The sequence below is a fragment of the Chlamydomonas reinhardtii genome, chromosome 17 (genome assembly GCF_000002595.2).
Source record: "Chlamydomonas reinhardtii strain CC-503 cw92 mt+ chromosome 17, whole genome shotgun sequence".
Taxonomy (NCBI): Eukaryota; Viridiplantae; Chlorophyta; class Chlorophyceae; order Chlamydomonadales; family Chlamydomonadaceae; genus Chlamydomonas; species Chlamydomonas reinhardtii.
The window spans coordinates 4742379-4756083 of NC_057020.1; the positions used below are offsets into that span (position 1 = coordinate 4742379).

General features: G+C 59.9%; 2 protein-coding genes across 2 annotated transcripts; both read right to left on the minus strand.

Moving 5' to 3' along the window:
• Positions 1-288: 288 nt before the first annotated feature.
• Positions 289-7494, minus strand: CHLRE_17g733750v5 (uncharacterized protein). The gene is made up of 17 exons (XM_043072483.1): positions 7247-7494; positions 6920-7056; positions 6398-6571; positions 5846-6182; positions 5447-5671; positions 5177-5322; positions 4911-5087; positions 4430-4760; positions 3710-3994; positions 3488-3606; positions 3265-3342; positions 2899-3024; positions 2314-2709; positions 1846-2145; positions 1466-1705; positions 1150-1196; positions 289-781 (listed from the first exon to the last, which is right to left on the minus strand). Exons 1-17 carry the CDS (start codon positions 7413-7415, stop codon positions 769-771), a joined length of 3300 nt encoding a protein of 1099 aa, XP_042914939.1. The 5' UTR covers positions 7416-7494; the 3' UTR covers positions 289-768.
• Positions 7495-9278: 1784 nt separating this feature from the next.
• Positions 9279-13344, minus strand: CHLRE_17g733752v5 (uncharacterized protein). Its single transcript, XM_043072484.1, has 2 exons — positions 13214-13344; positions 9279-13008 (listed from the first exon to the last, which is right to left on the minus strand). Exons 1-2 carry the CDS (start codon positions 13230-13232, stop codon positions 11912-11914), a joined length of 1116 nt encoding a protein of 371 aa, XP_042914940.1. The 5' UTR covers positions 13233-13344; the 3' UTR covers positions 9279-11911.
• Between the last annotated feature and the right edge of the window lie 361 nt (positions 13345-13705).

Here is a 13705-nt window from a genome sequence, read left to right on the forward strand (position 1 = left end):
GCTGACCTTTGCATGCGGGGCAGGGGCTGGAGCGTGGTCTGGGCATGGGCGGGGTTAGCCACCCATGCGGCCATGCCACATGCACACCTTGACCCCTGCCACGACCCCACCCGACGGAACCACCCAGCCATACTGCATGCCCGTCCATATGGCATATAGACACGGCATTGTGCAAGAGGGCAGGGCTGGAGCATGGGCCCGGTGCGGGGTTCCACTGCGTCAGTGGCCACCAGGGGGAGGCCTTTTGGTGGCCACGCTGGCCACTCCTGTAGTGGACGCTGCGGGCGTGGCTACTTCGAACCCATCTGTCGTCACCATAGGCCCCTTGCATGGACGCTCCACACAGCCAGTGGCCACACCGCCACACGCCTGGAGTGCCTGCACGGGCGTTGGCCGCTGCTTCACACTCACCTGTCGGGCGCCTCAGGGCGCCTGACAGCTCAGGTCGTCGACCGCGCCGTGAGGACGCACAGACTGGCTGTGCCACGCCCAGGCCAATGAAACTGGGCTATCTCTCTGTCTGAGCTATCACGGTATGCAGAATGCCCCTCGATAGCTGCGCCAGGCGAGCATGTCCGCCTGCGTTTGCGCACTACCCAGCGGACACCCCAGTTCAAAAGCTGTGGCGTTCACTACTAGGATATGTGTCTTGGCAGGTAAATACCTGCGAACACAAAGCGCGTCACAATGCGCAGACCATCCAGCGCAGCGAGCCCAGCATTTTGACGTTTGTGATCAATTGCGCATCAATTATATACAGAACACATGTTAACGAGTGCTCCTGGTACCAAAGGCCAGGTTTGACCGTGTGTGTTTTGTCGGTGATCGTTAGTTGAGTCGCGCGCGCGATGGCGCGGTGTTTCCGCAGTCGCGGCATTTAGAATGGGGGGCGTGGAGGGGGCGAATAGGCAGGGACTTGTGTAAAGATGAGCGTCCACTGTATGCGTGGCTACAGTGTCCACTGCCATAGCAGCCCATCAGGGCCACTGCAGTTGTGGCCACCGATCGGCACGATGAGCTCCCAATGGTGGAATAAATTACTCACCAACGGTATTCCCCGCGGCCATAGTGCATGGGCATGCCCTATCTATGTATGGTCGGTGCTCTCGTGCAGACCGACACTAGGGGCTGGATGTTTGTAAGACTCACTGATTGTCGGTCTTACGCATACTGACAAGCTGGGTGATAAGATCAAGCTGCATGGAGAGAGGGGCACGAGTGAAGGGTGTGAGGGGGACGTAGCAACGTTATGACGGAGAGAGTGCCGGCGCTGGATGTGTAGCACATGAGGGCAGAGCACTACCTTGCTTGCTTGCTTGCGACAGAGGGGAATAATCCTGATTGGAGAACGAGCTAGGCAGCGCGCCGCATCATGTGCTTTTGCTCGAATCCGCACAAATAGACGTACTACTGCCACTGAGGGCAAGTACGGCGCAAACCCAAGTTCCGGCACGTACGCACTCACCGAGCCGGTCTTGGTGAACTCAAGCTTGAAGCCGTTGGTGGCGACCATTAGGTCCAGGCTGGCACTCGTACCCAGAGCTTGGATGTCGCCAGCCAGGCGCAAGCCCTGCGGAATGCTTGAGTAGCCGGACACCGGGGTCTTGAGTGTCAAGGTCTTGGCGGCATAGGCAAAGAACGCCCGCCGGATCTCGAAATCCAGCAAGCCCAGGTTCGCGTTCACGCCCAGCGCGTCCACAATGTTCTGCAAGGTTTGGTGGTGAAGTGGCTCGGCATGAGTCCGTGTCATCAGACCTGTCCTCAATACGGCGATGACACCAGGCCATAGGCCCACGCAGGCACGCGCAGAAGATACAAGCACACAAATAAGCATATGTGACAAACCTGCAGCCTGAAGCTAGTCATGCTGAACAGGATGCCGAAGTCCTGGCTGTTGGCGTCGTAGCCGAGGATGACGGTGACGGGGGCGCTGAATACCGTGCCGGCGGCAGTCAGCGAGAAGGCGTCGGGCACCAGAGCCGGGGTGAGCGAGATGGATCCAGAGATCTTGCTGACCTTGATCCAGTTGAAATTCTTGATGGCGATGGGCTGGGAGGTGGTGGATGCGACGGAGGCGGACAGGCCGAAAGAAGCGCCGGTGCCGGTCTTGAAGGCGACCGACGCGCCCAGGCCCAGCGAAATGACCTGCAACAGCACGCAAAAGGCGGAGTTGTAAACAACACAGTCAACAGTCACTGCTGGGCAACTTGAACGTGGGTGCATCGGCGCGTTGCTGTGACACGTGACACGTCTGGGTAACAGTCGGATCGAAATAATCACAGAACAGCAAGTGCGTGCCGCCGCCACACCTACTTCGGGGTTCAGGAAGCTCATGCGGACCCGAGCTTGGAACGAGCCGGATGCAGTCACCGCCATCGAGGTAGTGGTGCCGCTGACGGCCAGGCCCAGCCCCACCACCACTGGGCCCTGGAAAGGGCTGCTGCCGGCGAACGTCCACGTCTTGGTCAGCGCCAGAGACAGCTGGCCGTTGCTGACGGCGATCTGGACGTCGGCTAGCGAGAGACCCAGCGCCTTCAGTACCGTGTTCAGGCCATCACGCAGCGTGGCGGGAAGCTTGGTCAGGTCGGGGGAGCCCTCGATGCCGAACGTGCTGCTGCTGCCCTCAGTGTACTGGTACGTGACGCGGAGGAGGCTGAAGCTCACGGGATCTAGAACGGTGAGGATGAGGGACGGTGTGGAAGGAAAGGCCTGTACATGCATGCACGGTGCATTAGGTTAGTGCGTGGAAAGCCTGCGAGTTCCAGAATGCCGCTGGCATACATAAGGGCGACATGACAACACACCCAAACAAGCAATCAAGAGGCCCGCGAGCACGGTAGCACTGTCACGGCTACTGCACAGCAGTCACGGCCACCACACAGTGTTCCTCTCAAGCACCTTGCGCAGCAGGTTGGCTGGTACCAGGTTGCGTGCCTCTGCGGCAACGCTGAAGCTCTTCGTCGAGGGCACCCGCAGCGTCACCGCCATGGCCGTGTCAAACAGGGAGCCGTTGGCGGACAGCACCTGCCAAGGCAATCGGCGGTCAACGGTGGTAACGTGATGGCGGTGGTGGTGGCGAGATCTCGTGTGGAGTCTATACCAGCAGTAGTGTCGCAGGGTCGCAGGTTCTTCAATGCACGCTGCAGTGCACATCGACGCACCCCCATGATACCCAGACCTGACACCCTGGTGGTGATACACTGTTGCTAAGGCTTGCACGCAAGTCAATGAAGACACGCACAGCAAACCATCACCACAGCTCACCACGCCGTTGGCCTTGCTGAGGGCAAGCGCTGCACTTGTCAGGTTGAGACCCGTGATGGGCGAGAACTTGCCCTCCCACTGTGGAGGGTGGGGATGTTATGTCAACGTCGCATTCTGATACAAAAACTATTGTCACAAGCGCACAGGCAAGAAGCACAATCTGCATGACCAAACCCTTGTACTCGCCACCCCCATCCATTTGGCTAGCGCTCACGCCACTCACAGCGACAACGACCTGGGCGTTTGACGCGTCCGCCAGCGGCAGGCGGGCGGGCATGACGCTCTTGATGCCCATGAGTGGCAACTGAAGCCCGAATGACGCGAAGGGGGCGCGGTTGTTGCCTGTGGGGCAATATCGATTATGCAGATTCAAGTGACATGGCTTCGACCGCCATTGATCTGCGCATGAAGCAACTACCGTACGTGAGTTTGATGATTTGCTCACCCACGGCGGGAACCAGCGCCTTTGCAGCGGCCAGGTTTGAGCCCACGTACACCAGCTGCGGGTTGGTGATGGTGACCAGGCCCTTGAGCAGGTTGGCGTCCACTGGCAGCGTCAGCGCGCGGTCAGGCAGCATGGTGGTGATGACCGACCCCAGGTCAAGGCTGGGGGCGAGGGTCAGGCTGGCTGCCAGCACGCCACCGGCACGGCTGCTGCCATCGAAGTAGACACTGGCGGTGATGCCGGTGGAGCTGGGGCCGGCAGTAAGGCTGTAGACGTTCGACAGGCCTGGAATGGATGGATGCGGGCACAATTAGTACAGGTCAAGGTGATTATGGTGCTCAGGGAGACGAACCGGCCAAGGGAGGCGAAACGACCAAAGCACTGGGCACGAGGCTGCTGCTGCTGCTGGTGCGTGTGTGTGTGTGTGTGTGTGTGTGTGTGTGTGTGTGTGTGTGTGTGTGTGTGTGTGTGTGTGTGTGTGTGTGTGTGTGTGTGTGTGTGTGTGTGTGTGTGTGTGTGTGTGTGTAAGCGATCCTGTCATCCTGAAGTGTGTTTGTGTCCACGCTTGCATGTGTTTACGGTATCTATGTGTGTCCTCCTCAATAGATGTCGTCCCAATATGCGTGCTTGCCTTCTTTGTGCATATGCAGCAGCAGAAACGAATTGCCACATCACAGCACCACCATCAGCCACAACAACACCGCACCGCACCGCACCCACCTGCCACCGACGTGGTAGCAACCGACACCTTGGGCAGTGACAGGTCCAGCACCGCCTTGGGCACCACAGCCAGGACAGTGGTGGACAGCTGCGGCACAGCTGTGGCGATCGAGCGGAGGACCACGGCCTGAGTGACGTTGTAGCTCAGCCTGGTGGCATCCCATTTCTTGGTGGTGGGGTTGTAGGTGTAGCTGATGTCAGAGGAGCCGGACACGCCGCCCAGGCTGCCGGTGGCGGTGCCGGAGATGACGGCCTTGGTGCCCTTGGTGTAGTTGATGGTGAGCGAGGCCAGCGTCACGGTGTCGAACAGGAACGCCACGTTGCCGGCCAGCTGCGTGCGGGCGGGAGTGCAGGAGACAGGAATCGCATGCCTTCCGTGCGCAGTGTGTGTAGCTTGCCGGTCATATCACTACTAAATGACGTAGAGCTTACTTCGTACGTTCACACCGCGTACCCCGATTTCCTTGCCTAGATATCTCACCTTGACCATGTAGGAGCTCTTGCTCTTGTCGTAGGTGAATGTGCAGGGCACGTCCTTACCGCCTAGGTCGCTGATGGCGATTGTGGCGGACGCATTGTAGCTAGAGGCGGTACCGCGCTGGATGTTGAGTTCCTTGAGGGTGGCCCAGCCGTCGAAGACGCTGAAGGATCCGTCCAACTGCAAGCATGGAGGACGCACGGGAAGTGTTTGGCATGTGACATGATTGCATGCGTTTGTGGCAATTGAAGCGAGCCAGTTTGGCGTACCTTAACCTGAAAGGTTGAATTGGGAGCGACCGACAGGGATGCCGCCACCGGGGTAGGTCCCAGCAGGTCAGGAATGGCCAGACGGAATGCGATGATGCTGTTTGGGCTGAGGACACGGCCGGATGCATCCTTGGCGAGCAATGCGCCTGTTGGATCCAAGGAAGGGTAATGTGTGTTACGGAGTGCGATTGCACAGATACAACACAATTGGCATTGAGCTCTTTCACTTGTACGCATACAGCGCATGCAACGCGCGCGTGTGCCACATACCCGCAATGGTGGGGACGTGCTGCAAGGTCATGGGGCCGCAGACCCTTCCAATCACATCAGTGGGCAGGCTGACCCCGGCAAAGCCCAGTTGCGAGGCGAGATCGCTTAGCGAGAAGCAGGAGGAGGAGCCCAGGGTGAGGTTGAGCGCGCGAAGGCCGGCAGAGTCCCGGATGAAGGCCAGGCCGGTGCCGGTGGCCATTGCAGCGGCACCGGCAAACTGTGTGTCTGCATGCAGCATGTCCAGATAAGAGGCTGGTAAGCGGAAACGGAAACCCGCGCGTGGAGCACGAGTGGTGTATGTAGTTGCACACAGCATGCGCGGCTGTTTGTGATTAACAAGCAAGTTCAGGCATTGAACAGAGGCGTCACTACCGTACATGTAGTTTAGCAAATACCGACCTCCAAATTGGGTGACGTCGAATGACGGGAAGGTCAGGGCCCCAAGCTGCGAGGTCAGGAAGCTGTTCCAGGAAGGCAGGGGCCCCAGGGCCGACAGCAGGCCCTGCACCGTTGCGGCCAGATTAATGTTGGACGTGCGCAGCGCCACATTGATCTTGTTGCCGGCCTTGATAGTGGCGTTAGCCTCCATGGTGAGGGATAGGAAGCTACCTCGCGCAGAGATTGTGGGCGATGTGGTGGTTGAGTTGACGCTACCGTTGCCCGCGCCCTTGGGCATCCGCAGCAGGACGTTGGCGAGGCTGACAACGCCGGCCACATTCACGATTGAGCCAGACACCTGGAAATGGTAGTTTGAAATGGGAAGATGGCGTGCGGAATTGAAGGCAATTCCTTGGTTGGAGCCGGCTGATGGACGCCAGCGTGCTAGGGTGGGCGGGGGCTAAACACGCATTACCATCAGTACGTCTCGTGACCTGCTGTTCGCCATTTATACCACGTACCCTACCCGGGAATGCAAGGGTAAGACACATGCGTATAACAGCAACGGCTCACATTGTAGATATAGATGTCGTTGGCGTACACAATCTCACACCCCACATTGGACAAGCTGATAGCCGGCACGCTGACTTTTGCGCTAGCGCGAAAGCTTGTGCCGCTGCCCAGGGCGGGGATGGTGAGCCCTGACAGGGTGGCCCAGCCACCAGGGACAGTGATGGGGCCGGGTACCTGTGCAGCAGGTAGGAAGGTTGAGTCATTCAGGACTGCAACGTCGTGTGTGAGGATATGGCTGGGCAGGACCGAGCATTGGGTCACACTACTCAGGGCAGGCAGGCAGGCAGGCCTTGCTTCCTCATGCCCGGCCGCACGCCCGCACACTCGCACGCACGCACGCACGCACGCACGCACGCACGCACGCACGCACGCACGCACGCACGCACGCACGCACGCACGCACGCACGCACGCACGCACGCACGCACGCACGCACGCACGCACGCACGCACGCACGCACGCACGCACGCACGCACGCACGCACGCACGCACGCACGCACGCACGCACGCTCGTAGCCACACACCGTGATGCTTGCGTTGGTGGCCTGCGACAGGATGGCGCTGATGGAGGGAATGCCCAGGTCGGGCAGGCTCATGCGGATGGCCGCGCTGCTGCCAGGCGTCAGCTTGGCACCGGTGCGGTCCGTCTCCAGTGCGCTACCTGCACCCGCCGCGGCCGTGCATGTGTGCCGCGAGACACGGTTTGTGTGGGGTCAACACTTAGAACACTTGGGTCAACACATAAGTATGCAGACACCAATTCATCATGGAAGTGCGGAAGAACGCGAGACGTGTTGCAGAGATAGGCGAAAGCACTTGCCAGCCAGCGGATTGGAACCAACCGCACTCACCGACAAAGTTGGGGTAGGCGGGCACGTGCTGGAACGAGGGCCCGCAAACGCGGATCACATCGGGAACGGAGGTGACGCCAAAGGTGGCACTGGCCACAGCAGCCAGGCCGAGGCAGTAGGCTGCGTCGGTGGTGAGGTTGAACATGCGCAGGCCCTTGGCGTCGACCATGAATGTGAGGGCGGCGACGCAGACATCCTCATACTCACCGAAACCAAAACGAGAGCCCATCGAACCAGGACGGAACGAGACATCATCAAAAACAGCCTCAAAGCGTACACGTCGTTCGTGCACAGCACACCCCGCCCCCCACCACTGAAGGGCCAAAAACAAGACCCGCGGCGGCACCATCCCTCCGGCGGCGTCACACTAGCCGTACACACCAGATACGCCCGGAAAGAACACATTACATGCTTGCCCACACCAGCACAGCTGCAAGGATACATGGTTCACTTGCGAATCGCAACACATTCATCCCTACCGCTGCATATCATCGGGATATACTGCCCACCAGACAACAAATCCACCCGCGATGCATTATACACATACATCACCCGTGCCACCAAGAGCGCAGCCCGCCTAAAGGAACCCCTCCTAACCGGCGGGGACTGGAACGCCGCTGCTTATGACACGGATAGGAGCACCCGCACTGGTACCCAAGGCGACAAAACGCACCAGACCTTCCTGACTCGCACAAGCCTCAAACCAGCCGCAGGCGCCCACACACAACCCAGGCTGTACACATACACACAGATACAACACGACACCATCACCCACGAGAGCCGCATAGACGACTTCCTGGCCAATACCCACGCCCTGCGCCAGGACAGCCCCGCTCGAGAATGGACCACAGAATGTGCAGGCACAACTGATCATCTCGCTCTCCACCTGCAAACTACCCTACCCTACAAACCCCCGCGCGACGCCTCCCCACACACTGAACAGGAACCTCGAAGACAACCAGAAGATGCCAGCCCAACACTTGCAAACATTGTCAAACCTATCACGCAAAGCCAAAGTCGCGCCATCTCGCAACAATGGGAGGCAGAAGGAACCACCGCGCTTGTAACACTACACGCCACACTTGCCCTACCCAACTGCAGCGCACAACAAATCATCGACTCCACCGTAGCCGCAATCTCTCACCACACCAACTCCACGGCGTCGACATGTGGGTTGAATATGCGGCAGTCAGGATTTCCCGACACGCCACACTTTCACCACATGCTACAACATGCTCCGCAACGCACGCGCGAAAGCCTGTGCGGGTGCGGAAGCACCTGAGGTGTTGCACGACGTTGCTCCCTTCGGACAGCACGTCCACTACGGAGGATGACAGCTGGGGTGATATGTGCTTGAAGATAGATAATAGTATTGTTTACGGGCTTGGGAGTAGGCGAGCGGCAGCGAGCATGCCGATGGTTCCGCGCCGGTTGAGAAGTTGTTAGGAGTTCTGGATTTACAGTTGCGCGCCGCTTGATAAATTCTTCAAGCAGCACAGGTCTGACAAGGAATTCAGATAAAATCGTTGGTTTGCTACTACACGGCTGCGAGGTTTCAATCTGTCGGAATAAGACGCAGTTTCGGTCATATGCTCGGGCCCGTTCCATAGCATTCCGCAGCTCGTGTCGAATGGTGTGGTTTGGTCGCTTTCCTTGTGAAATTAGTGTTGTTTTGGGCCTGTTGAACAAGGTGAACAATTGTAGTTGCGTAGCAGCGTCTCTGCCTGCCGACCTGTGGCCTGCAGGTGGCTGAAGTAGCTGGAGTTTGGTACGGGAAGAGGCCACGACGCGCGAGTCTTTAAATGGGCACGCGCGGCGTTGTTTCTTTACTCCACCAAAAAGTACACAAACAAGTACCAGCGTGCGAGTCAATCAACAAACAATTAAAGCTCTCCAAGTTTCCTGTAACAAGCAATCAAGCTTGTCTGTTTCCCCTTCGGCCTGACGGCCCTGTCTCCGACTCTCGCCGCGAGCGGGCGCTCCCCCTCCGGTCCCTCCGCCGGCCCGAAGGGCCGGCGCTGTATTGTGCTGGTGTGTCCTGTGTAGCTATCCCCAGCCACAGGCCCCTCACAGGTTTCCCTGCGTTTCCCTCGTCGTCGTCCTCAAGGAGCCGTCGACTACTTCTCCGCGCCCCGTCAGCGACTACAGCTGCCCGCGCCTGTCTCCAAAGCACCGCCTGCCGTCTGCGCCACGCCAGTGCTACTTCTCCGCCTTCTTTGCGAGCCACCACCCGGCTCCCTTGCCTGCTTCACGCTCCGTGTTGCAGAGCCTGCAGGTCGCCCTGAGCCCTCCTGCATTTGAGACTCCTATCTCCCGCGTGCCTGTGCTTAGGATCCCTGTGTCGCAGCAGCTCGGTGTCGTGCCTTGCGCCCACCAACTCCGGCCCTGGTCCCTGCCTTGCACTCCCGGGATCCCCTGTCTTCGCCTCCTACTCCCTTCTCTGCCTTCTCCTTCTCCCTTCGCCTCCTTCGTCAGCCTAGCACCACCCGCCTCCAGTCAGCGCCGCAGACCATCCAGAGCCCAGTGCTCCGTGACCCCTGCCGCTGCCTGTGTGCGTGAGCGTGTGTGTGAGTCCCGGCTGCTGCTTGACCCCTGAGACTCCTGAGACTCCCGAGACTCCCGTATATACATATCTCCCGTCAACCCATTCAAGGTTCGCTGCATCTACACCGTCGCCGTCCAGAAGCCAAGACCTTCGTCCAAGGGCCGCGTGTGTGTGCCTGTGTACCGTACCGTACGGGTGTGTTCGTGTGCGTGTGACCGGTATCCCCCCAGTCCTGCGGTTGTTAGTGGTGACACGACCGACAAGCGGTTCATCGCGTCTTCATACGTGAGCCCGTGCACTACAACGCATTACACAACCCGTGGGCGCGAAAAAGTTTTGTACTTTCCAGGTTTTCCTGGGCGTGCGCCTTTTGTGGGGGGAGTTGCGGGAACGTGTTTTGTGTATAGTTGCTGTCGCGTGTTTGACACCTAGCCCGCTGCGCAAGTCGCAGGGCAATCTCCACGGGGGCCAGCTTTCCCCGCAGCCCGTTTACAGAGCGTATTACCTGCTTGCTTCACCTGCTTTGTTTGCCACTACTGAGGTTTGAATTCTGCCAGCCTGCATTGGCGCGGTCAGCCCGTCGTGCCCTGCCTGAACCTGTTGCTTGACCTGTCGGTCGGACCCGTCTTTTGGTTTAGATCCTACGCGTCAGCTTCTGATCTGCCTCACGCGTCCCCCTACGCGGAGTGCCCATTTCTATCTTTGAACCATTACTGAAACCCCACACAATTCCTTCCTTATTGCGCCCCTCCCCTAACAGGTGCGGACGCCCCCTGTACCGTCGCGCCTGCTTGCTTCCACGTCGCTCCTCGCCTCCCATCCGTGACAATGGATGCAGAAGACGAACCACCTCCTGTGCCAAACCGACGTGTCGTACCTCGTTTTGATGCATCAGCTCTTGAGTGCGTACCCGTCTACACGCCGGCTGATAGCGCGCAACAGTGGCTCGACACACTGGACGTTTGTGCTCGGATGTACTGCTGGTCGGACGCAACCAGGTTGGATGTTGCTAAATGCCGCCTTGGCCCTGAGGCACAAAGGTGGTGTTCAGGCTTCGGGTTTGCTGAGTGGCCAGCTTTCTGTGCTGCATTCACAGAGCGCTTCGGTCTCAGGACCGGTGAGCTTTACACCCGTCTAGCCAATTGTCAGCAACAACGGGATGAACCTGTTCGTGCTTATTGTGACCGCTACCGACACCTTCTCGCTGAGTTGCGTGTCAATGGTGACGCACATGACACCCACCTGCATGGGTTCATGAGCGGTCTGAGGTCACCCATCCGCCAACAGACCAAACTAGCGCGGCCAGAAACCCTATCACAGGCCATGGCACACGCTATCCGCGTTGGTGGAGTGATACTCAACCGGCCAGACCGGTTCACATTTGGGTACCCGGGCTCACCGTTGCCACTTATGCCGACTGGTGACCTCCGAGTGTACCTGATGGAGAACTATGGTCCTTTGGGGCCCCTTCCCGGGACGTCACGCCAGAATTCAACTGATGAGCTGCCGTACACGGATCCAGACCCGGATCCAGATCCCACTATTGATGCGGGTGATTATGAGATGGTCAGCTTCCTGCAGGTTGTTGATAGCAGCCATGAGGGAACAGTGACATCCCGTGATAACCGCAGCGCTGGCGAACTATGGGCGTTCGTGGGAGAGCTGAATGAGTACCTCGCTGTCAATCCTCAACTCTCTCCCTACGAGAAAGAGTTATGGGCTAGACAGGTACGCCTTGCCACGGCAAGGTATGAGGACCTCAAGCACCAATCCGGCCCTGGCACCCCACTGCACGCCGGGTATGGAAGCGTCGTTCTCCCGCAGGCTGACCATGAGTCACATTCATGCCGCGCCCGTATGCCTGACTCGGCTCCGTACAACCCAATGCATGTTGGGTCGGACCCGGTGACGCCCATGGCTATGTCTCCGCCATCGCGTTCAGGCAACACTCCCCAAGTGTCACCCCCCGTGACACCGCAGCTCAGACCGCATGCTGAGACCCAACTGCGCGGACCCTGCTGCTGGCGTCCCTCAGACACCTCCAGTCCACAACTGTCGCAGCCTCTTCCGCAGCCCGCCTCACTTCCAAGGGTGAAGCCCTTTTGCAAGCCAGTGCTTTATCAACCGTCGCAGCTGCCTGCGACGCCTGACAGGCCACCGCCGCCGCCTCTGGCGCCCTCTACTCCGCCATCGCAGCAGCTTGTGGCTCCTCCCGAGCCACCGCCGCCGCCTCTGGCGCTCTCAACGCCGCCATCGCAGCAGCTTGTGGCTCCTCTCGAGCCACCGCCACCGCCTCTGGCGCCCTCTACTCCGCCATCGCCGGAGCTTGTGGCTCCTCCCGAGCCACCGCCGCCGCCTCTGGCGCCCTCTACTCCGCCATCGCAGCAGCTTGTGGCTCCTCCCGAGCCACCGCCGCCGCCTCTGGCGCCCTCTACTCCGCCATCGCCGGAGCTTGTGGCTCCTCCCGAGCCACCGCCGCCGCCTCTGGCGCTCTCTCCACCATTGATACCGTATGTGGCTCCTCCCGAGCCACCGCCGCCGCCTCTGGCGCCCTCTTCGCCGTTGCTACAGTACGTGGCTCGTCCCGAGCCGCCGCCGGCATCTGTGGCGTCCTTTCCCTCTACTCTAGCGCAGTATGTGGCTCCTCCCGAGCCACCGCCGCCGCCTCTGGCGCCCTCTACTCCGCCATCGCCGGAGCTTGTGGCTCCTCCCGAGCCACCGCCGCCGCCTCTGGCGCTCTCTCCGCCATTGATACCGTATGTGGCTCCTCCCGAGCCACCGCCGCCGCCTCTGGCGCCCTCTACTCCGCCATCGCCGGAGCTTGTGGCTCCTCCCGAGCCACCGCCGCCGCCTCTGGCGCTCTCTCCACCATTGATACCGTATGTGGCTCCTCCCGAGCCACCGCCGCCGCCTCTGGCGCCCTCTTCGCCGTTGCTACAGTACGTGGCTCGTCCCGAGCCGCCGCCGGCATCTGTGGCGTCCTTTCCCTCTACTCTAGCGCAGTATGTGGCTCCTCCCGAGCCACCGCCGCCGCCTCTGGCGCCCTCTACTCCGCCATCGCCGGAGCTTGTGGCTCCTCCCGAGCCACCGCCGCCGCCTCTGGCGCTCTCTCCACCATTGATACCGTATGTGGCTCCTCCCGAGCCACCGCCGCCGCCTCTGGCGCCCTCTTCGCCGTTGCTACAGTACGTGGCTCGTCCCGAGCCGCCGCCGGCATCTGTGGCGTCCTTTCCCTCTACTCTAGCGCAATCGCTGCGTGCGCTCCCTCCAGAGCCCCCGCCGCCTCCGCCGGCGTCTGCTCCCTCTACTCCGCCGCCGTCATTGCGTTCGCTCCCTCCTGATCCTCCGCCGCCTCCGTCGGCGTCCTATCCCTCAACTCCGCTACCGTGTCTCCAAACGAAGCTTCAGTTATTCCGTCCAACCAGTGCCGTCTCGCTTCATGCCGACGGAGTATTGACGGCATGCGCAGTCTCAAGGCAAATGATGCCTGACAATGATATTATTTCAGCTTCAACCGCAACGCTTATGCTCCTTGGGCCCACAGCGCTTTCGGTTCATGCCGACGGAGTGGGAAGCCCGTTGCCATCGCGCGACTACAAGCCGCACGATCTCCTGCTGCTCATCAAAGGCAGGGGTTCTTCGATCGTGCATCCTCCCACATCATCAACCGTGCTCAAGAGTGCCTACCATCGTAGGCGCCGCCGCCGCCGCCGCCAATGGCTACACAAAGGGTGCGTAAAGATCCTCAACCAGACAAGTTCTGGCAGTTTTGGTGTTCAGGCCCGCCATCGCCGCCACCATCGCCGTCGTCGCAAGCGACCACCAGATGTGACATCAGAACACGCCTTCCCTCCACCTTCCCTCAAGACCACCATAAACTATCCCTTCATTCTGTGCAACAGACCATGTGGTTT

Coding starts and splice junctions, on each gene's coding strand:
- CHLRE_17g733750v5 (XM_043072483.1), bottom strand. CDS start 7,415: ATGGTCGACGCCAAGGGCCTGCGCATGTTCAACCTCACCACCGACGCA. Junction 4,761..4,910: donor AGAGCTCCTACATGGTCAAG/GTGAGATATCTA, acceptor GCCCGCACGCAG/CTGGCCGGCAACGTGGCGTT. Junction 3,995..4,429: donor TGCTACCACGTCGGTGGCAG/GTGGGTGCGGTG, acceptor CATCCATTCCAG/GCCTGTCGAACGTCTACAGC.